The following is a 15,717-nucleotide window of genomic DNA, read 5'->3' on the forward strand; positions in this document are numbered from 1 at the left end:
TGTCCTTCAGATTAAGCTTTCCACAGTAAGCTGGTGCATGTCTGTTCTCCACTAGTGCGTGCCTTGCACACTGCCTGATACCCCCCGCTATCACTTTCAGCACCTCAAACTTTCCTATAACGCTACCTCCTTAAAGTGCCTATTTGGAACTCCTCTGTACAATTACACATTGTCAGTTTTCTAGCTTATAAATGCAGCACCCTTTGCCACTTCAAATTACTGTCAATTTTTCAAATACCAGCTCTTCATTCTGTTGACCAGTATGCACCCCTCTCTGTGCTCACCAGTGCCAACCATCAAACTGCCATCATCTCTACTTGCTCCTCACACAGCAGAAAAATGTGCCCTCATATGTTTCCTCACTGAAAGTTCATCATACGTTCTCTACTAATACCAGCTTCCCATTCTCTTAACTAATGCCTGCTTCTCACAGAGCACACCAGTACCAACTTCTCACTTCACCAATAGCCGTTACTCTCATAGAGGCCTCGTGCAGGCTCCACCCACTGTGTACCAATGCTGACTCCTCACATTTATCAGCAGTGGCAGCTCTTCTCATGCTCACTCATGCCTCCTTTTCACATTGCCCTCAAGGGTGCATCCAAGCTGTTGTGGAGGCTAACAGATAGAGTTTAGACTACATGACCAGTCTAGCCATGACCTCTCCACTGAGGTGGAAGAGAGTGCAATTTTCTTTTTAGTAAATATTTATAGATCCTGCCTCTGGCTTTTCTCCTCCCTCCTTCTCATAAAATTAGACTTTCAACTTACTCCTGACTCTCACTTCACCATTCTTGTTCCACGCTCCTTCTCCCTTTCCTTTTTTCTCCTCTCTTCTCTCTTACTTTTCCTGAAATGCCATCTATACTGCCCACTCTGCCTTCCTGTCCTAACAGCGATACCTAGTCTAGGTCTCTAATGTAACTACATCCCACAGGCCACAAATCACAGCAAGACTTGTGTGACTGGCCACCAGTCAGAACAGAAGCCAGGTGAGTGGGCTTTAGCGGGCCCTTGGACAGCCGCCTTCACGTAAGGTCCATGTGCCTGCAACTCAGCATTGCTGAGCCTTTCCTTCATAGTTGTCATGTAAGGCCAACCTTGCCTTACCCATATTGTTAAGTAGGGGAAATTGATTTTTACTTTAATTCCTTCTTTTTTTTATTCCTATGTCTTTCTTTTCTTTTTCTTTCCTTCTTTCTCTTTTTTCTTTCTTGTTTTGTACAGCTCTGACTTGAGGCGAATTGCTATCTTATATTGCTGAGAGCAATGTGAGCAGCACTTCTTGTTGATTCCATATGCCCATCTTTTCTGGAATTTTCATTGAAAGAGGTTATGACAAGACATTTCAGTGCTGTTACTCTTGAAGGGCAAACTGTGCACAAAAGGATGATGTGTCCCCTCCTGAAGATAAAGCAGGTCCGATGCTTTAAAGGATGGTTCGGAGCACTTCTTAAAAGGGCTTGCTTTCACAAGGTTTTTGAAAAATATCCGATAAGGTTGATTAGGGATCAGCGTGCTCAAGAGCTGGAATTCTATGAATCAGACTGAATTAATGCGTCGATTTTCTGGTTATAGTATGGTTGCAACACTGGATCTCAGAGCTGGTTGGGAGTGTTACTCGGGAACAATAACTGAAGGTATATGAGGCCAATTCCTCTTTGAAGGTGGTACAGATAATTTTAAAATTACCGGAATCAAATGAAGTTCTTTAAGGAACGATATTGATTGGTGAGGGAAAAAATCATTCCGGGGGAAAAAGTGTCTCACTGCTTGGTGGTAGAGTAGTTTATATTTATATAATAGCTTCGTTGAGGCGCTGGTGGAAATACCCCTGCAGTAATCCATTCTCGATAAACTCTGCTTATTTCAGCACGGAAATAATTCGCCAGCAAAGGGAGTTTTTTATGTTTTGTTTTTAATGAGTGTGAGATAAAACTGATGCTTTATTCCGCTGCGATACAATGAACATAAAATAGATCCGAATCATACTCGGAGTGTTTCACTGTTTTGGTAGGAGTCGGCGAGATAGCTCATTCTTCTAGCCTGACAAAAAAAGGCTTTACAAAGGGGATCGCCTACGTCCCGCCATAACTCTGGTGTTCGGTCATAACTCCGATGTTTAACCGTAACTCCGATTTGGTTTTTCGAACTGGCAAATCCCAGCATTTATATCCCGTCTGCAATCGCTTTGTTCACTTTCACCGTAGCAAACATTTTCTTCTCAAACTTGATTAGCATTGAGTTAGTAAAAGTTCTCTCTGTTCGTCTTTAGATTTGAAACGGTGTGATTGAGCACACATAATTGTGAAGAATATATATTTGGGGACCTGGACAGTGACGCAGATTTCTAGCACTAAGCAGTGTTGCGGGAGAGAGGATAAAGGATTAATTTGTTTTTGTGAAGAAAATATAAAGCATCTCCCTTTCATATTGCTATCTAAGGTTGGGGATGCCAGGGGTGCTATTTGATGATGTCCTTGCTGTGTGGGAATTGTTTATCTGCCTATGTATGCATTACTGAGTTATTTATTAATATTTTCCATTACTTTCATTTGAAGTGGGCATCTTGGCACAGCTTTAGGGTGGTGCAACCGGTGCAGCTGCACCTAGCACTGAGTTCTGGGGGTGAGGGGATGACTCTCTGTAAGGAAATACCTTATGGCTTTAAAACACCCACTACAGAGTCCCTTGTGTATCCAGCCCTTGTCAGGCAACAATAAAAATGTCAGAATAACTCCAGTAATTAATACCTGCTGGAGAGAGGTTAGAATTTTGTCTAGGGGCAGTTTTGACTCGTCATAAAGTGGCGCAGAAGGTTAATGTACCTGCTGCAAAGAACCAAGCACATCACAGGATTGTATTTATATGGATACCTCAGTGGTTGCTGCTTTTCTCACTCAAATCCTTTTACCCGTTACTTGCAGTTCATAAGTTAGAATCCTAATGTAGCACAGTGACCACAGAGCTGTATGCAAACTGCATGGTATAGGTTAGAACTGTGTTTTTTTTTCTCATTTTTTTGTTGTCTTAATGTTGCTGCAAAGGGTTGGAAAAAATACGTTCTTATTAGAAAAGCCACCCCCCAAAACTGCGTTACCTCTTAAATTCTACGTTTGTTATTCTCCAGACTAAACCCTCTTAAAATATTAGGATCCGGAGGCCTCCAAAGCGGCCCACACTCCCCCCGCCAGGAATACACGAGACGACAAGCTTTACTCGTTGGAAGAAGTATCTTTTATTTCAAAAAGACATAATTCAAAATAACTCATAACTTCAACAAGCCAAACATCAAATAGCAAGTATAGCAAGGTTAGTCAACAGGGAAAACATTTTTATTTACATGTTACTGAGAAATTCTTGTGACCATAACCAATCTGACAGGATCCCTTCCTGTCCTGAACCACCATTTGGACCACACAGGTGACCCATGTCTCACCTGTATCCATAGGAGGGACGGTTACCCTGACTACACGGTACCTTGTCCTCCAGTTTCGGGTTCCGCCCCCCCTCCAAACACCAATCAGCCCTGGGGTGTAATGGGGGGAGCCAAGAGCTGGAGCCCCATGTTCTCCCCCAGCGATCTGAGATCTCTTACCCCCTGATCTGGTGTGTACATCCGCTGGTTGGCTCAGAACTTCAGGATCCTATCCCAGATGTCCTCCTGGGGGCCCCACCTTGGGGACCCCCTCCTATTGTTTCTAGTCACATTTTTTATCTCAATTTCCCAACTTCTTTCCAAACTACTAAACATAAAGGAGAGGGTGGGTGGGACAATCGCGGGCCGCGCACCAGGTCCCGCCGCCGCACACAGGAAATGAAGGTCTAGCCTTCTTGGGGGGGCCTTAAATAGCCCCCCACCAGTATGCGGCGGCCGGAACCGGCGCACGGCGAACGCCGGCCCCACGTCATGCCCCCTGCAGGATTGACTTCCGCCCTAACGCCTCGCGAGGCGCCAGGGCGGAAATCCGGCCAAACTTCGGCACCCCCGGCAGAAGGAAAGGGGGGAGTGCCCCAGGGCCCTGGAGGCCCCGTCTCCTAATGGGATGCGCCCCCCCACTGCGGGGCGGGCGCTTTTCCCTAGGATCCGGAGGCCTCCAAAGCGGCCCACACTCCCCCCGCCAGGAATACACGAGACGACAAGCTTTACTCGTTGGAAGAAGTATCTTTTATTTCAAAAAGACATAATTCAAAATAACTCATAACTTCAACAAGCCAAACATCAAATAGCAAGTATAGCAAGGTTAGTCAACAGGGAAAACATTTTTATTTACATGTTACTGAGAAATTCTTGTGACGATAACCAATCTGACAGGATCCCTTCCTGTCCTGAACCACCATTTGGACCACACAGGTGACCCATGTCTCACCTGTATCCATAGGAGGGACGGTTACCCTGACTACACGGTACCTTGTCCTCCAGTTTCGGGTTCCGCCCCCCCTCCAAACACCAATCAGCCCTGGGGTGTAATGGGGGGAGCCAAGAGCTGGAGCCCCATGTTCTCCCCCAGCGATCTGAGGTCTCTTACCCCCTGATCTGGTGTGTACATCCGCTGGTTGGCTCAGAACTTCAGGATCCTATCCCAGATGTCCTCCTGGGGGCCCCACCTTGGGGACCCCCTCCTATTGTTTCTAGTCACATTTTTTATCTCAATTTCCGCCACAAGGGCGACCAGGGCCCAAAAGGTCCTTCGCCACCCCACCCAAAAAACAGGCTGCAGGCAAAACCCCACATGTCACGGATAAATTGGTTGGTTCCTTCGTCAGATAAATGAACCTGGTCACTGTGAAACATGTGCGCGCCTTTCAGCAGTTTGTGGGGGATAATCCATAAGCGCCCTGGGTCCGGGCAGTGTTGAAGGCGACCAGGGGCCCAGGGTCCTTCGCCCTCCCCACCGAAAATGAACCATGGGAAAAAGGCCCCAATGACCTCACTGCATCGGTCCGTGCCCACATCAGAGATATGCACCCTGTTCTTAGCATCTGACTGCACCACCACTAGTCTTATGTAGGGTATTCCCCGTACGCCCTGAACCGGGGCAGTACCATGGTAGGCTTACCCTTCCATGACCAAGTCTCACCTGTATACGGCAATGAGGTCCGGGAACAGAAGTCCCCCGCCCCCCTCCACCTTCAGGACCAGTCGTTGTAGGTGAGCGACTCTCAGCCCAACGATCACCACTGTGCATGCTGCGCAGCCCATGTCGGCCTGGGCTTACGGAGCGGAGGCAACCTGTAAGCCGCCCGCCAGACAAAGGAGTGACTGAGCATTCATAACCCGTCCAGCTACTGAAACAGAAGAAAACAAGCATGAGTGTGCTTTACAGAAGCGAGGCATAAGCGAAGCAGAATAGCATTTGCCAATGCATCACCGGCTGAATACAACGCCAGCAGCAGACAGGGTGGGCCCTAGCCGCTTGCTCCTGCTTCCCCCGAGAACATACCAGCGTGTGCCGCCGCGGCAGCCGGCCCTTGAAGAAATGACCAACAAATAACCAGTTGGGGGCCTCGGTTATTCCTGAGTCCGCTGCCCTGTCTGAAGAGGGCCAATACCGAGCCCGTTCATCTTCACCCGTGTGAAGGAAAACCTTGCTGAGGAAGTGCACACCTCTCTAACAGGAATTGGGGGGTGCTGCCTTACAGATTTCAACTGCCCACCAACAGGATGCCTTTAAGTCAAATGAGCAGCTGCTCGCTGCGGTCTCAGCCAAATGTTGCTGAAGCATCATAGGGTTCTGGCCGGAACAGGCCTCCTAGGGAGTGGGACCACGGGGGTTCCAGCGACAGGGCGAGAGAGAGACGGCCCGCTAAGGAGAGAGAGAGAGAGAGACAACCTGCAATTGACCCAGCAAGGGTTTGCTATGCCCTCCCGCTAGGCTTGCATTGGGCAGGGAAAGGAGCCCCAAGGCTCGAGAAGAGGGGGACTCGTGTAAGCTGTGCAATGACACATGAGATGTGAGTGCAGTCATGCTGGCGCACATCGGTGCCCCTCTGCCAACACCACCATGATGAACAGTGCCAATTAACGGAACGAAGAGATAAGTATTTGACCAACATACCTATGAACCCAAGGGCAAAGAACTGAACAGGTATCATACGGGTACCCCTTTGAATTGCCTGAGTCATTTACGGACTCACAGTAGCTTGGTTACTGTAAAATTGGTATTCATTGTTCTGACCTCAAAAAGGATAAAGGGGGTGGGCTCCCAAATGATTAGGTATCTCACCCGCCATAGGTGAGAGATAGGGTGGCCCGGGGCAGGAGCCCCCACCCCCCCTCAATTCGAGCCACTAGGCAATGAAATATGTTCGTGTTTAAGCCTTTCACCCCGCGATGCAACCAAAGGTCAACAGAAGCTCCATCTACCAGCTCCCACTGCTGGTTACCTAAGATGCAGACAATGTGGCACCACCAGGGGGCTAAGGAGCCTTCCCACCCTATTTCTTGCCGGGCCTTCCTTAAGTGCTGGTAGTGCACGCACCCCGGCTGTGCCTACAGGTAATAACGCAAACCCTAGCTGGTTAAGCTACCCCAGCCCCAGGAGCCACCTTGGAGATTCTGTATATGACTAGGGTTCTTTTCCTACTGCCCAGGCTTTAAAGGCTGGAGAACACCGAAAGATGCAGAGTAGCATCAGGTTCTATGCAAGTCCTGCGGTGAGCCATGATAACTTGGCACACTAAATTACGTACATTTAATGCCCCTTCAAATTATTGCTGAGGAAAATTGTTCCTGTGCCAAGAGAGTATTTGGTGCCGACCTAACCGCTGACCTCGTCCCTGCCCCGAGTTTAAAGCAGGAATCGCGGATCTACATTATTGCTATGTATTAATGCCTGCACGCGACCAAGCCCAGCCCCCTACGTGCTCTCCGAATTAGAGTTTGCTAACAAGGATGACCTACCCCTTGATTGAATTCAATGCTTATTAATTGGTAATGCCTAATTCAGTTGTACCATTCATTCCACCTGATGGTACTTCTCACACCCGTCTGCAAATTATGAGAAGCGATGAGCCGAAAGGAACAGAACTATAACCACTGGCACAAATACCTATTAACCACTTTTCATGTTACATAAGCACTCCCACATGGAGCTTGCATGGTTCCTGACCAGTGCTAACATGACCTACCAGACTTTAGCAACGGAACATTTCATTTGTTCCCTCTTCATACACTCCTCATTGAATTTTCACCTGCAAATGTCCACCTTAGAATCAGAATGACCAGTAATTGGCGCAACCAGTATCTCCAACCTGCTGCTCCCGGAAGTATTGGTCACTTAACCGAGTTTTGGGACAACTGATGAGACTGTGTAATAAAAAACCCAGGACAAACCACCGTTTCTCATGAGGAAATGCTCCGACGAAAAGGGCCCCATCACCCCTTAGCACCCTTGTGAACAAAGCACCTCCAGCCTGAGGACTTTCGTCCCTCCCTAAGAAACAGCGAGGCGTCTCGTCTGTCTCGCCGAGAAGGTGAACCATTGATAAACAAGACACTAAATCTACACTCGGGAACAGGAGTGCTGTTAAAGTATATATGTAGACCCAGCACCAAGGATTCATACCGTATGTGTGTTGATTAAGAAATGATTCTAACCTGAGAGCGAACTACCTCAAAGGAGAGTAGTTAGTTCAAAAGAAACTGTAGACCCAATGTACTTATGCGAAAAGCAACTACACTTGATGATAATTCATAGAACACTATTTATTTTGTTGTTACCTATGAAAGGAAGTGACTGTTCGTTAACCAGCCAAAAGAAGGAGAGAAATGCCTTTCTTAACTAAGAAGGAAGCGTAGTCTGGGCGAACTTAGATTGGCAATGCAAATCCAGTGCAATATATCAGACACCATAACAAGGCCCAGTACACACGAGGGTACAAACCCACCTTCCCATACTCCGATTCCTCGTTCATCAAGTTTACGAACCCCTGACCGGGGGGGGCCTGCCCAGAGGCCCTAGACCTTGCCACTGAGCTATAGCTCCTTAATGTGCGACTAAACCCAACAAAGTGAAAATCTTCCCTAGGGAATGACCGCGCTTCCCGCCATTTGCCTATGGTGAGAGTATCAGGTACAGCATTCCATAACTCCCAACCATACCATGCAGTGTACTAACGAACAACACAGCACAGGTACACCACTTGGTTGGGTGTCCGCATGTTTGCTACAACAATTTCCATTGAACATGACTAATTCAGCACCTAAGAACAAACACCATAGGGCGAACTAGAACAGTAAAGATGCCCTCTTTTGGGTTGGTAGCCATAAAATTACCACAACATGCTCCCCTTTGATCACCAAGTACCCCTAGACACCGGTACCTGTCTTAATGACAGTCATAACACTCTCCCAGCCCAGTATGGCTCAGCCACCAGACTGCTGTGAGGGATCCCTGGCAGCATCCATTTACACGCAACGGATATCAGCTCGCAATGATTAAAAACCACCATGACAGTAAAGAAGCTATATAAAATAGAATATACTCAAGGAACCGTTGATATTTTGACCTCAGGATCTCCTCATTATGAGGCAGGCGCTCTAGCGACCCAAACCACAGCGCTCCAAACCAAACACCATACTTCCAAAAGGCTGCTAGGGCAGCTGGCGCCCCGCCTCGCAAGCCAGGTAGCATGCCAAGCCTAGGCACGCATTCAGAGAGCGAAATGGAGGCATTAGATGTGGGAGACCCATTCGAGAGTACTACCCTGACATTGCACTGTAAATCGCTACGCTGCACATAGCACCGCTGATGGTTTAGAGAATTAGAATTCTTGTAAACATGTTCCTATCGTCACTGGACATGTTAACCTCGGGCGCTTTTGGGATCAATAGTTCTACTTGGACAACCCGCTGTAAATTGAACTAGGACACGATAGACTTAACCCGGCGGGGGCGGTCCACCAAACTCATAACTAGGTCGGATTAATCACCGCCCAAAAAAGGCCCAGAGTAGCGTGAGAATTAGCTCACCCACGACAGTAAAAAACGGTGCAACATAAAGTCGGTAATTTGTCTCTGCGACCAACATGAAGTTAAAGCCGAAGTAATAACCATTTTTGTACTAATTACTGCACCGACGAGCCTTCGCTCTAGCAAGGTAAGGAGCCTAACGATAAAGCCTTGCAGATGTTAATAAACAACCGTACATGCTTAACACAGTACGGGCGGTCTACCATAACCGGCCGGATTAACCCCTGCGAAGTAATAACAATCTTTGTGAAAATAACCTCACAGACCCGCATTCGCTCTAGCACAGATGGCGATTTTTCTCTGCGGCCAACATTAAGTTTAAAGCAGAAGTAATAACGACCTTTGTGAAAATAACCTCACAGACACGCATTCGCTCTAGCACATATGGCGATTTGTCTCTGCGACCAACGTGAAGTTACGGCCGAAGTAATAACCCTCATTCTATTTAAAACATCATAGACACGCATTTGCTCTAGCAAGGTATAGAGCCTAATGATTAAAGCCTTAGTTTCCGCATAGTTTTTGCCAAACCGCCATTAGCGCGAGCCACCCCCCCGGCAGCACGCGCGCCTAAAGATGTGGCCAGAATAACAGGCATGTTGATGCCACGCTAAGACTCGAACCCCGATCTCCAGTTGCAGAATCGGGAGCTCTGCCCATGACGCCAAATACCCCATGTGCTTACCGAAACGGGGCCAATGCGCCAATGAAAAAGGAATGCCCAGGAGGAGACCGGGACCCCTCCGACCCTCTTTCATACCGCCAATGTTTTGCCGCTAAGACTCAAACCCCGATCTCCAGTTGCAGAATCGGGAGCTCTGCCCATGAAGCCAAATACCCCATGTGCTTACCGAAACGGGGCCAATGCGCCAACGAAAAAGGATGCCCAGGAGGAGACCGGGACCCCTCCGACCCCCCTTCATACCGCCAATGTTTTGCCGCCGATCCCGGCCACACCGACGCCGCATCCACAACAATCGCGGGCCGCGCACCAGGTCCTGCCGCCGCACACAGGAAAAGAAGGTCTAGCCTTCTTGGGGGGGCCTTAAATAGCCCCCCACCAGTATGCGGCGGCCGGAACCGGCGCGCGGCGAACGCCGGCCCCACGTCATGCCCCCTGCAGGATTGACTTCCGCCCTAACGCCTTGCGAGGCGCCAGGGCGGAAATCCGGCCGACCTTCGGCACCCCCGGCAGAAGGAAAGGGGGGAGTGCCCCAGGGCCCTGGAGGCCCCGTCTCCTAACGGGACGCGCCCCCCCACTGCGGGGCGGGCGCTTTTCCCAATGCCTACCAGTATGGATGACATGTGATTGCTAGGTAATCCTCATTTTCATTTGCTATAACCTGATTTACACGTGATTCATTGTTTCTGTATAATGTAAGTGTGAAGTAAAGTGTTCTGACACCGTACACTGGTATGATTAGTGCTACAAATTAAATGCATGTGTGAGAGGTGCTATGGAATGATGAGGGGCACTGTTGAAGGAAGCCGAAAAGCATTGCCGCACCAAGCCCAAGGTTTGGGTGATGACGCAAACAGTTACGTTGATAATTTAGAGGATCTTCCAGGCGAGAGACCACATAGCTTTATATATATGGTGTGAGTGATAGCATTCTGTTCTTTCACGAGGAGCACATAAATGTTGGTTGTTACTATTTCTTGCACAAGCAAAACAATATACAATGAAAGCAAATAAAAAATAATCGACCATCTAAATAGATGCAGGTTATTTTTTATTGTCTTTTCATCCTGGTATTTGTAGTTTTGATTATCTCACGCACATATTACAGCAGGATCTACAACACAGTGTAAGAATGGGACAGGGTGATGGACTGACAAAGAGCATCTTAAATTAAAAGCTGCCTGGGGGACACAAAAAGGTATGTGTGTTTTGAATCCAGTGAGCTACAGGCAGCCTGTATGTTACATAACATGTACAACTATGGTATGTGGGGCTTGCCAGAAAAAAAAGACTCGCGGCCAATACCTGGCTGCCGGCCAGCCCTGGCTTGAATTGTCTGCAGTGCACTGCCTGTCAAAAGCTACGGCTACTTCCTGGTTTTCTGCACTTGGTACATGAAGTGGCCGAAAGTCGGACCTGTTGGCTCGTGGCAACTTTCGGTCGCACGGAAAACACCTGCAGAGGGTCAATGTCGAAGGAGCGGCGAGTGGAGGGTAAGAAATACCGATGCGCCACAAGACGGTGTTTACAGCGCACAGAACTCACACGGCGTCTGTTCTTTCTTACTCGCGGCATTCTCTGCACAGCTCGATAAACTGGGCTGAGCTGGCGTTTGTGGAAAATGTTTTTAAGGCGTTCCTGCAGAATTGGAGTGAAGTGTATATTATGCGTGGAGAAGCTCGCAGCCCGCGTAGCTCGACCGTCGTGCTCTCCCTTTTCTCTAAGTATGTATTACAGCGATTTTAGCTGTCACGTGGATTGTCGTAATTCGAGTTCGTGCAGATGGTGTAGTCTATACATAGCCTAAGTTGCCTCATGTCTGATGCGAGCTTCTCAGATTGTTATGTAGTTTTCTTTGTTTTCTGATACCTGTTGTTTTTCTTTTCTCTATTACAAATCTAGCCTTAAAACACACAAATGCAAAATAAAAAATTAAAAACACCGGTTTGAGAATTTTGAGGGATCCATATTTAGGTAGATGATTCGAGTCATTGACCAAAGACAGTGGCAAAGACCTACATACAATGGCATCGCCAACTGGCCTCCCTCATCCATTAGTACTCTATTTGTGAAAAATCCGGTGTAAGAAATTCTTTTTTCTTTAGAAAATGGCATAACACTTTGACACTAAAATAAATGTCCTTCCTGTAATATGTTTTTATAACGTATCATAAATCAAAAATAAGTTACTGCATACCTGGTTGGCCCTGTACAACTGAGCATACGAAGATCAGTAACCTCACCAATCTACAAATTTCAGTAATAACATACGCCTTTGAGAGAGGCATCATCAATCAGGTGTTGGCTGTGGGTCTTAGAAATACTTGATAATAGCTACACTTTGTGTACAGAAGTGTGATTAATTGAGAAATGAAGTTTGTAATACTTAAGCACTCTGTAAAACTGGTGTATAAAACATGTTTTTTTCCATTGTGTTTTGTGAAGCCATTTAAGAAATACCGATAAACGTACAAGTATTTTTCATTTGCCGCATGAGGTTTTTATAATGCGTAACGCCCAATGCCTAATTTTAACTTCATAGTGGGGTTCTGACCTTACTAGGCTCTAGAACTAACAGGTATTACAATTACATTATATAAGGATTCTCAATGTATCATACTTAGACGGAAGAACACCTGAGTCACGTGCTAAGAATTGAACACGTCACTGTGAGGCCATTGCAGACGCCTTCAGCAAGCATCTCATTTAAATAACCTTCTAAAATTATGTATGTAGCTGGAATTTTCTTCATAGCAGTTCATTATAAATCCATATGCAAAAAATGTATCTAGTAGAAACTAATGATAACAGTTCAACTGGGGCCTGATGAACAAAGAAATAGACGAGACTTACGCGTAGCTTACTCCCTGGAATCAGAATTACTAAAAAACTATATCCCAGCGAAGTTTTTGTGAAACGGTCTCATTATTATTTGGGACTTTCATAGCCAGCGCATAGTTGGTCTTTAGTATGGCCTCACAGCTCATTCGGTAGACCAGGAATAACTTGAAAGGTTTGTGAGTTTATCCTCGCAGCCCAGAGACTGAGCAGGTTTGTGTAGATGCATTGTCAGAAGAGTATGAAATGTGCCTTTAAAAAGAAGGTATCAGTACATTAAGGTCAGAAGAGCTGGCTTTCCTGAGCTGACTTTCCTCTCTTCATCAAAAGCTCAGAATAGGAGGATTTGTCTGTCTGAAAAACGTTCATGGAATATCTTGCATGTTTGTGTTTTTCTATTAATGTGTAAACTGCTTGACGTCTCGTACAAATTAATATCACATGCTTCGAGTCTTATGAAGGAGACTGGTTCTCTGTATAGTGTACAAAAATGATGTGCACTGTGCAGAGAGTCTAAGCGATCCCACCTTTGTTTACCGCGATAAAAACTAGACCACTTAATGCTCTAATTTTTATGGTAGCTTGGTTGAGCAGTTAGGTAAATCTTGGAGAAGTGCAAAGTATTTGTTGTACTCACAGTATCAATATAAGTGAACACAAACAAAGAAATAACTTGAGAACAAATTAGAAAAATACTTCAGACTTTTATAAAAAAAAAAAAACAAGATCTTCAAAATCTGGAAAGTACTTTTTAGGTAATGATTTGTCAAAGTATAGAAAATGGCTTGCTTTGGTGTGTAATTACACACCCTAGGAATCAATGGGAGAAAACTTTAAAAATGTATATAAAATCAGGCAATGAATTTACCTATGTCTCCTTTTGTATTTAGAACAAGGTCTTTGAGAGGTCCTGTAGACCAGCCAGGGAAGTTGGGGCACTTCCCAGTTTTAGCAGGAGCAGCTGCTGAAAGTCTCTGGAACTGGTGTAGGACCACTGAGGGGGACCCCTTGGAAAAGCAATGCACAGATGAGCTACAAGGTGAGTCCGTTCGGTCCACTTGGGGAGTAGAGGTCACAAGGGGTGAAGACTCCTTACAGCACAACAGATTCTCTGGTGCAGTGCAGATAGGTGAACCAAGAGATGTGAGCAAAGGTGTCCTTGGAAGCAGGAGGCTGGCCACTTTGAGGTTGAATTGCAGGTCAGCAGGGCCACTCTAGGGGATGGTTCTTATGTGTCCTGAAGTCCCACAACTCCGGGTTGCTCCTGTTCCTTTGAGAGTCTGGAGTGGGCTTTTCGTTTTGGTGCACGATGCTGGGGGTCCAGTACCTCTGGCTATTGCACGGTTAAGCCAGTGGCGGTCGCAGTGCAACCAAACTTGGCACACCTTGTTTTTCTGAACCCAGAGAGCAGAGGCTTCCACCCCAGGGTTCCAGAGTCTTGTCTGGTGGTGGCAGGCTGGTGGTGACCAGCCAGCAACCATGCCAGAGTTAGTTAGCTTTTGCAGGCATCACTTCTAAGGTGCCCCCTGAGTACCTTTGGCAATAAATCCAATACTGGTACCAGTTTGGATTTATTGTTCTGAGCTGTTTTATACCAAGCAACCCAGGGCTCAGAGTGGCCATCATGTAGCCATGAAACTCGTACTGACCAGTGTCCACCACAACATTTAAAATGGCTGCTCTGTTCACTTACAGTGTCCCAGGTTTAGCAAGGACACAGTAGGTGCATATTGCTCAAATACCTATGCCCACACATGCATTATAGTGCACCCTGCCTTAGGGCTGGAAGGCCTGCCAACAGGGTGGCTTACGAATATTGCATGCAGTGTGTAGTGGACAGGTCACACATGCTGTGGGCCATTTCAGGTTTGCATTTTAGGATTGTACCAGGACACAGACTGCAATGGCACTGCTTAGTGCACTTGGATGCAGGGTGCTTGAGGGTGGCACAATCTGCGCTGCTGCCCTCAGGGGCCTACCCTTAGTACCCCATGCCCTGGGTACCTATGTACCACATACATGGGACTTATAGTGGCAGCTAAAGATGTTGCCAATTGTATCAATATTTTTGCAATTTTAGGGTAAGAAAACTTGCACTGGGGCCTGGTTAGCAGGCTCCTTGTGCATCTTAGTCCAAGTTGCATCCAGAAACCAGGCTAAAGGTGTGTGTGGGGGGGATACTGCAATAGTGTGCCAGTTCCACCCACCCTTTTCCCCAGGCCCACAGGCCAGGAGGCTCAGCTAATCCTGGGAGAGTCTTCCTAGTCTGTGAGGTGAGTAAGAGTAGGGAACCATGCTGGTTTGTTGCAGGGCCTACTCTGCCTCACATCCAACTGGGAACAGACCCACCTCAACAGGGACAGGATCCAGTCTAAAATGCCTTCCACTTGTACCACCAGTGTCTCCACCTTTTCGTCTTGTCTTGGGGTCAGAGGTGTTCACCTCTGCTATCCCTACCGTAGCGATGGCAGCCCCTAGCTTATCCAAGAAGGCTATCCACAACTTGAGCAAACCCACAATGACCAACAGGGCCAGGGGGCCTATCTTGCTATTTGGTATGAGGTCAGACCCCCATGCCAAGGACAGTGCACCCATAAAAGCTAACATCCAGCAGAGGTCACTGACAGCTGTCAGTGCCCAGAACCACACCTTTAGCTCTTTTCCCATAGGGACAGGGCTAACATATTGGTTTCTTTGTGTTCAGGGTGCCTGTCTGCTGTAATGGATTGGGCAGTCTCTACACCCTGCAATAAACACCATCCTTCCACTCTCTTACTTGTTGGTTGAGAAGCCACCAACCCAAGTTCAGCAGTTGCCTGACTGGTCAGGACTTCTTGTGGGTCAGGTTGGGCTTCACCAATTCCAACTGTGTAGTTCTTCCCTAATGTAACAGAACCCCCTTAGCTTTCTGGAGCTTTATTTAAAGGTTGCCCACCTTTCCTATTTTTTTCTTTTTCTTTTTCTTCTGGGGCCTATTTGCAGACACTGCAGTGGCAGCACCTCCAGAATCCTCGGGAGAGATTTGGCACAGGGCCAGCTCCTCTTTTGGTCTCTGACCAACCCCTGGGTGGTCATTTCCCAGGTAGCAATCAAGGGGGAGGTCTGTACTGTTTATAATTTTTCTCCAGCTAAGGGTCCCAGAAATCTCTAGGGGCACTATGGCTACAGGCCTATCAGTGACCTTCCCTGGGATAGTTCTTACTCTGGCAGTCTGTCCTGGGAT

General features: G+C 47.2%; 1 protein-coding gene across 7 annotated transcripts in view; it reads left to right on the forward strand.

Moving 5' to 3' along the window:
• Nucleotides 1-10,985: 10,985 nt before the first annotated feature.
• ALS2CL (ALS2 C-terminal like) overlaps nucleotides 10,986-15,717 on the forward strand; it is a 544,978-nt gene continuing 540,246 nt past the window's right edge. For 4 of the 7 annotated variants that reach the window (XM_069210967.1, XM_069210962.1, XM_069210969.1 and 1 more), the window contains exon 1: nucleotides 11,050-11,149. Coding sequence is in view for 1 of the 7 variants with exons in the window: in XM_069210972.1 (XP_069067073.1) it covers nucleotides 11,051-11,149 (99 nt within the window). In the remaining 6 variants the exon portion in view is untranslated. Of the gene's footprint in view, nucleotides 11,150-15,717 lie in introns of all 7 variants that reach the window. The other 3 variants (XM_069210973.1, XM_069210972.1, XM_069210966.1) reach the window with 3 other exon arrangements.

This window comes from Pleurodeles waltl, chromosome 10 (assembly GCF_031143425.1).
Source record: "Pleurodeles waltl isolate 20211129_DDA chromosome 10, aPleWal1.hap1.20221129, whole genome shotgun sequence".
In the NCBI taxonomy this organism is placed as follows: domain Eukaryota; kingdom Metazoa; phylum Chordata; class Amphibia; order Caudata; family Salamandridae; genus Pleurodeles; species Pleurodeles waltl.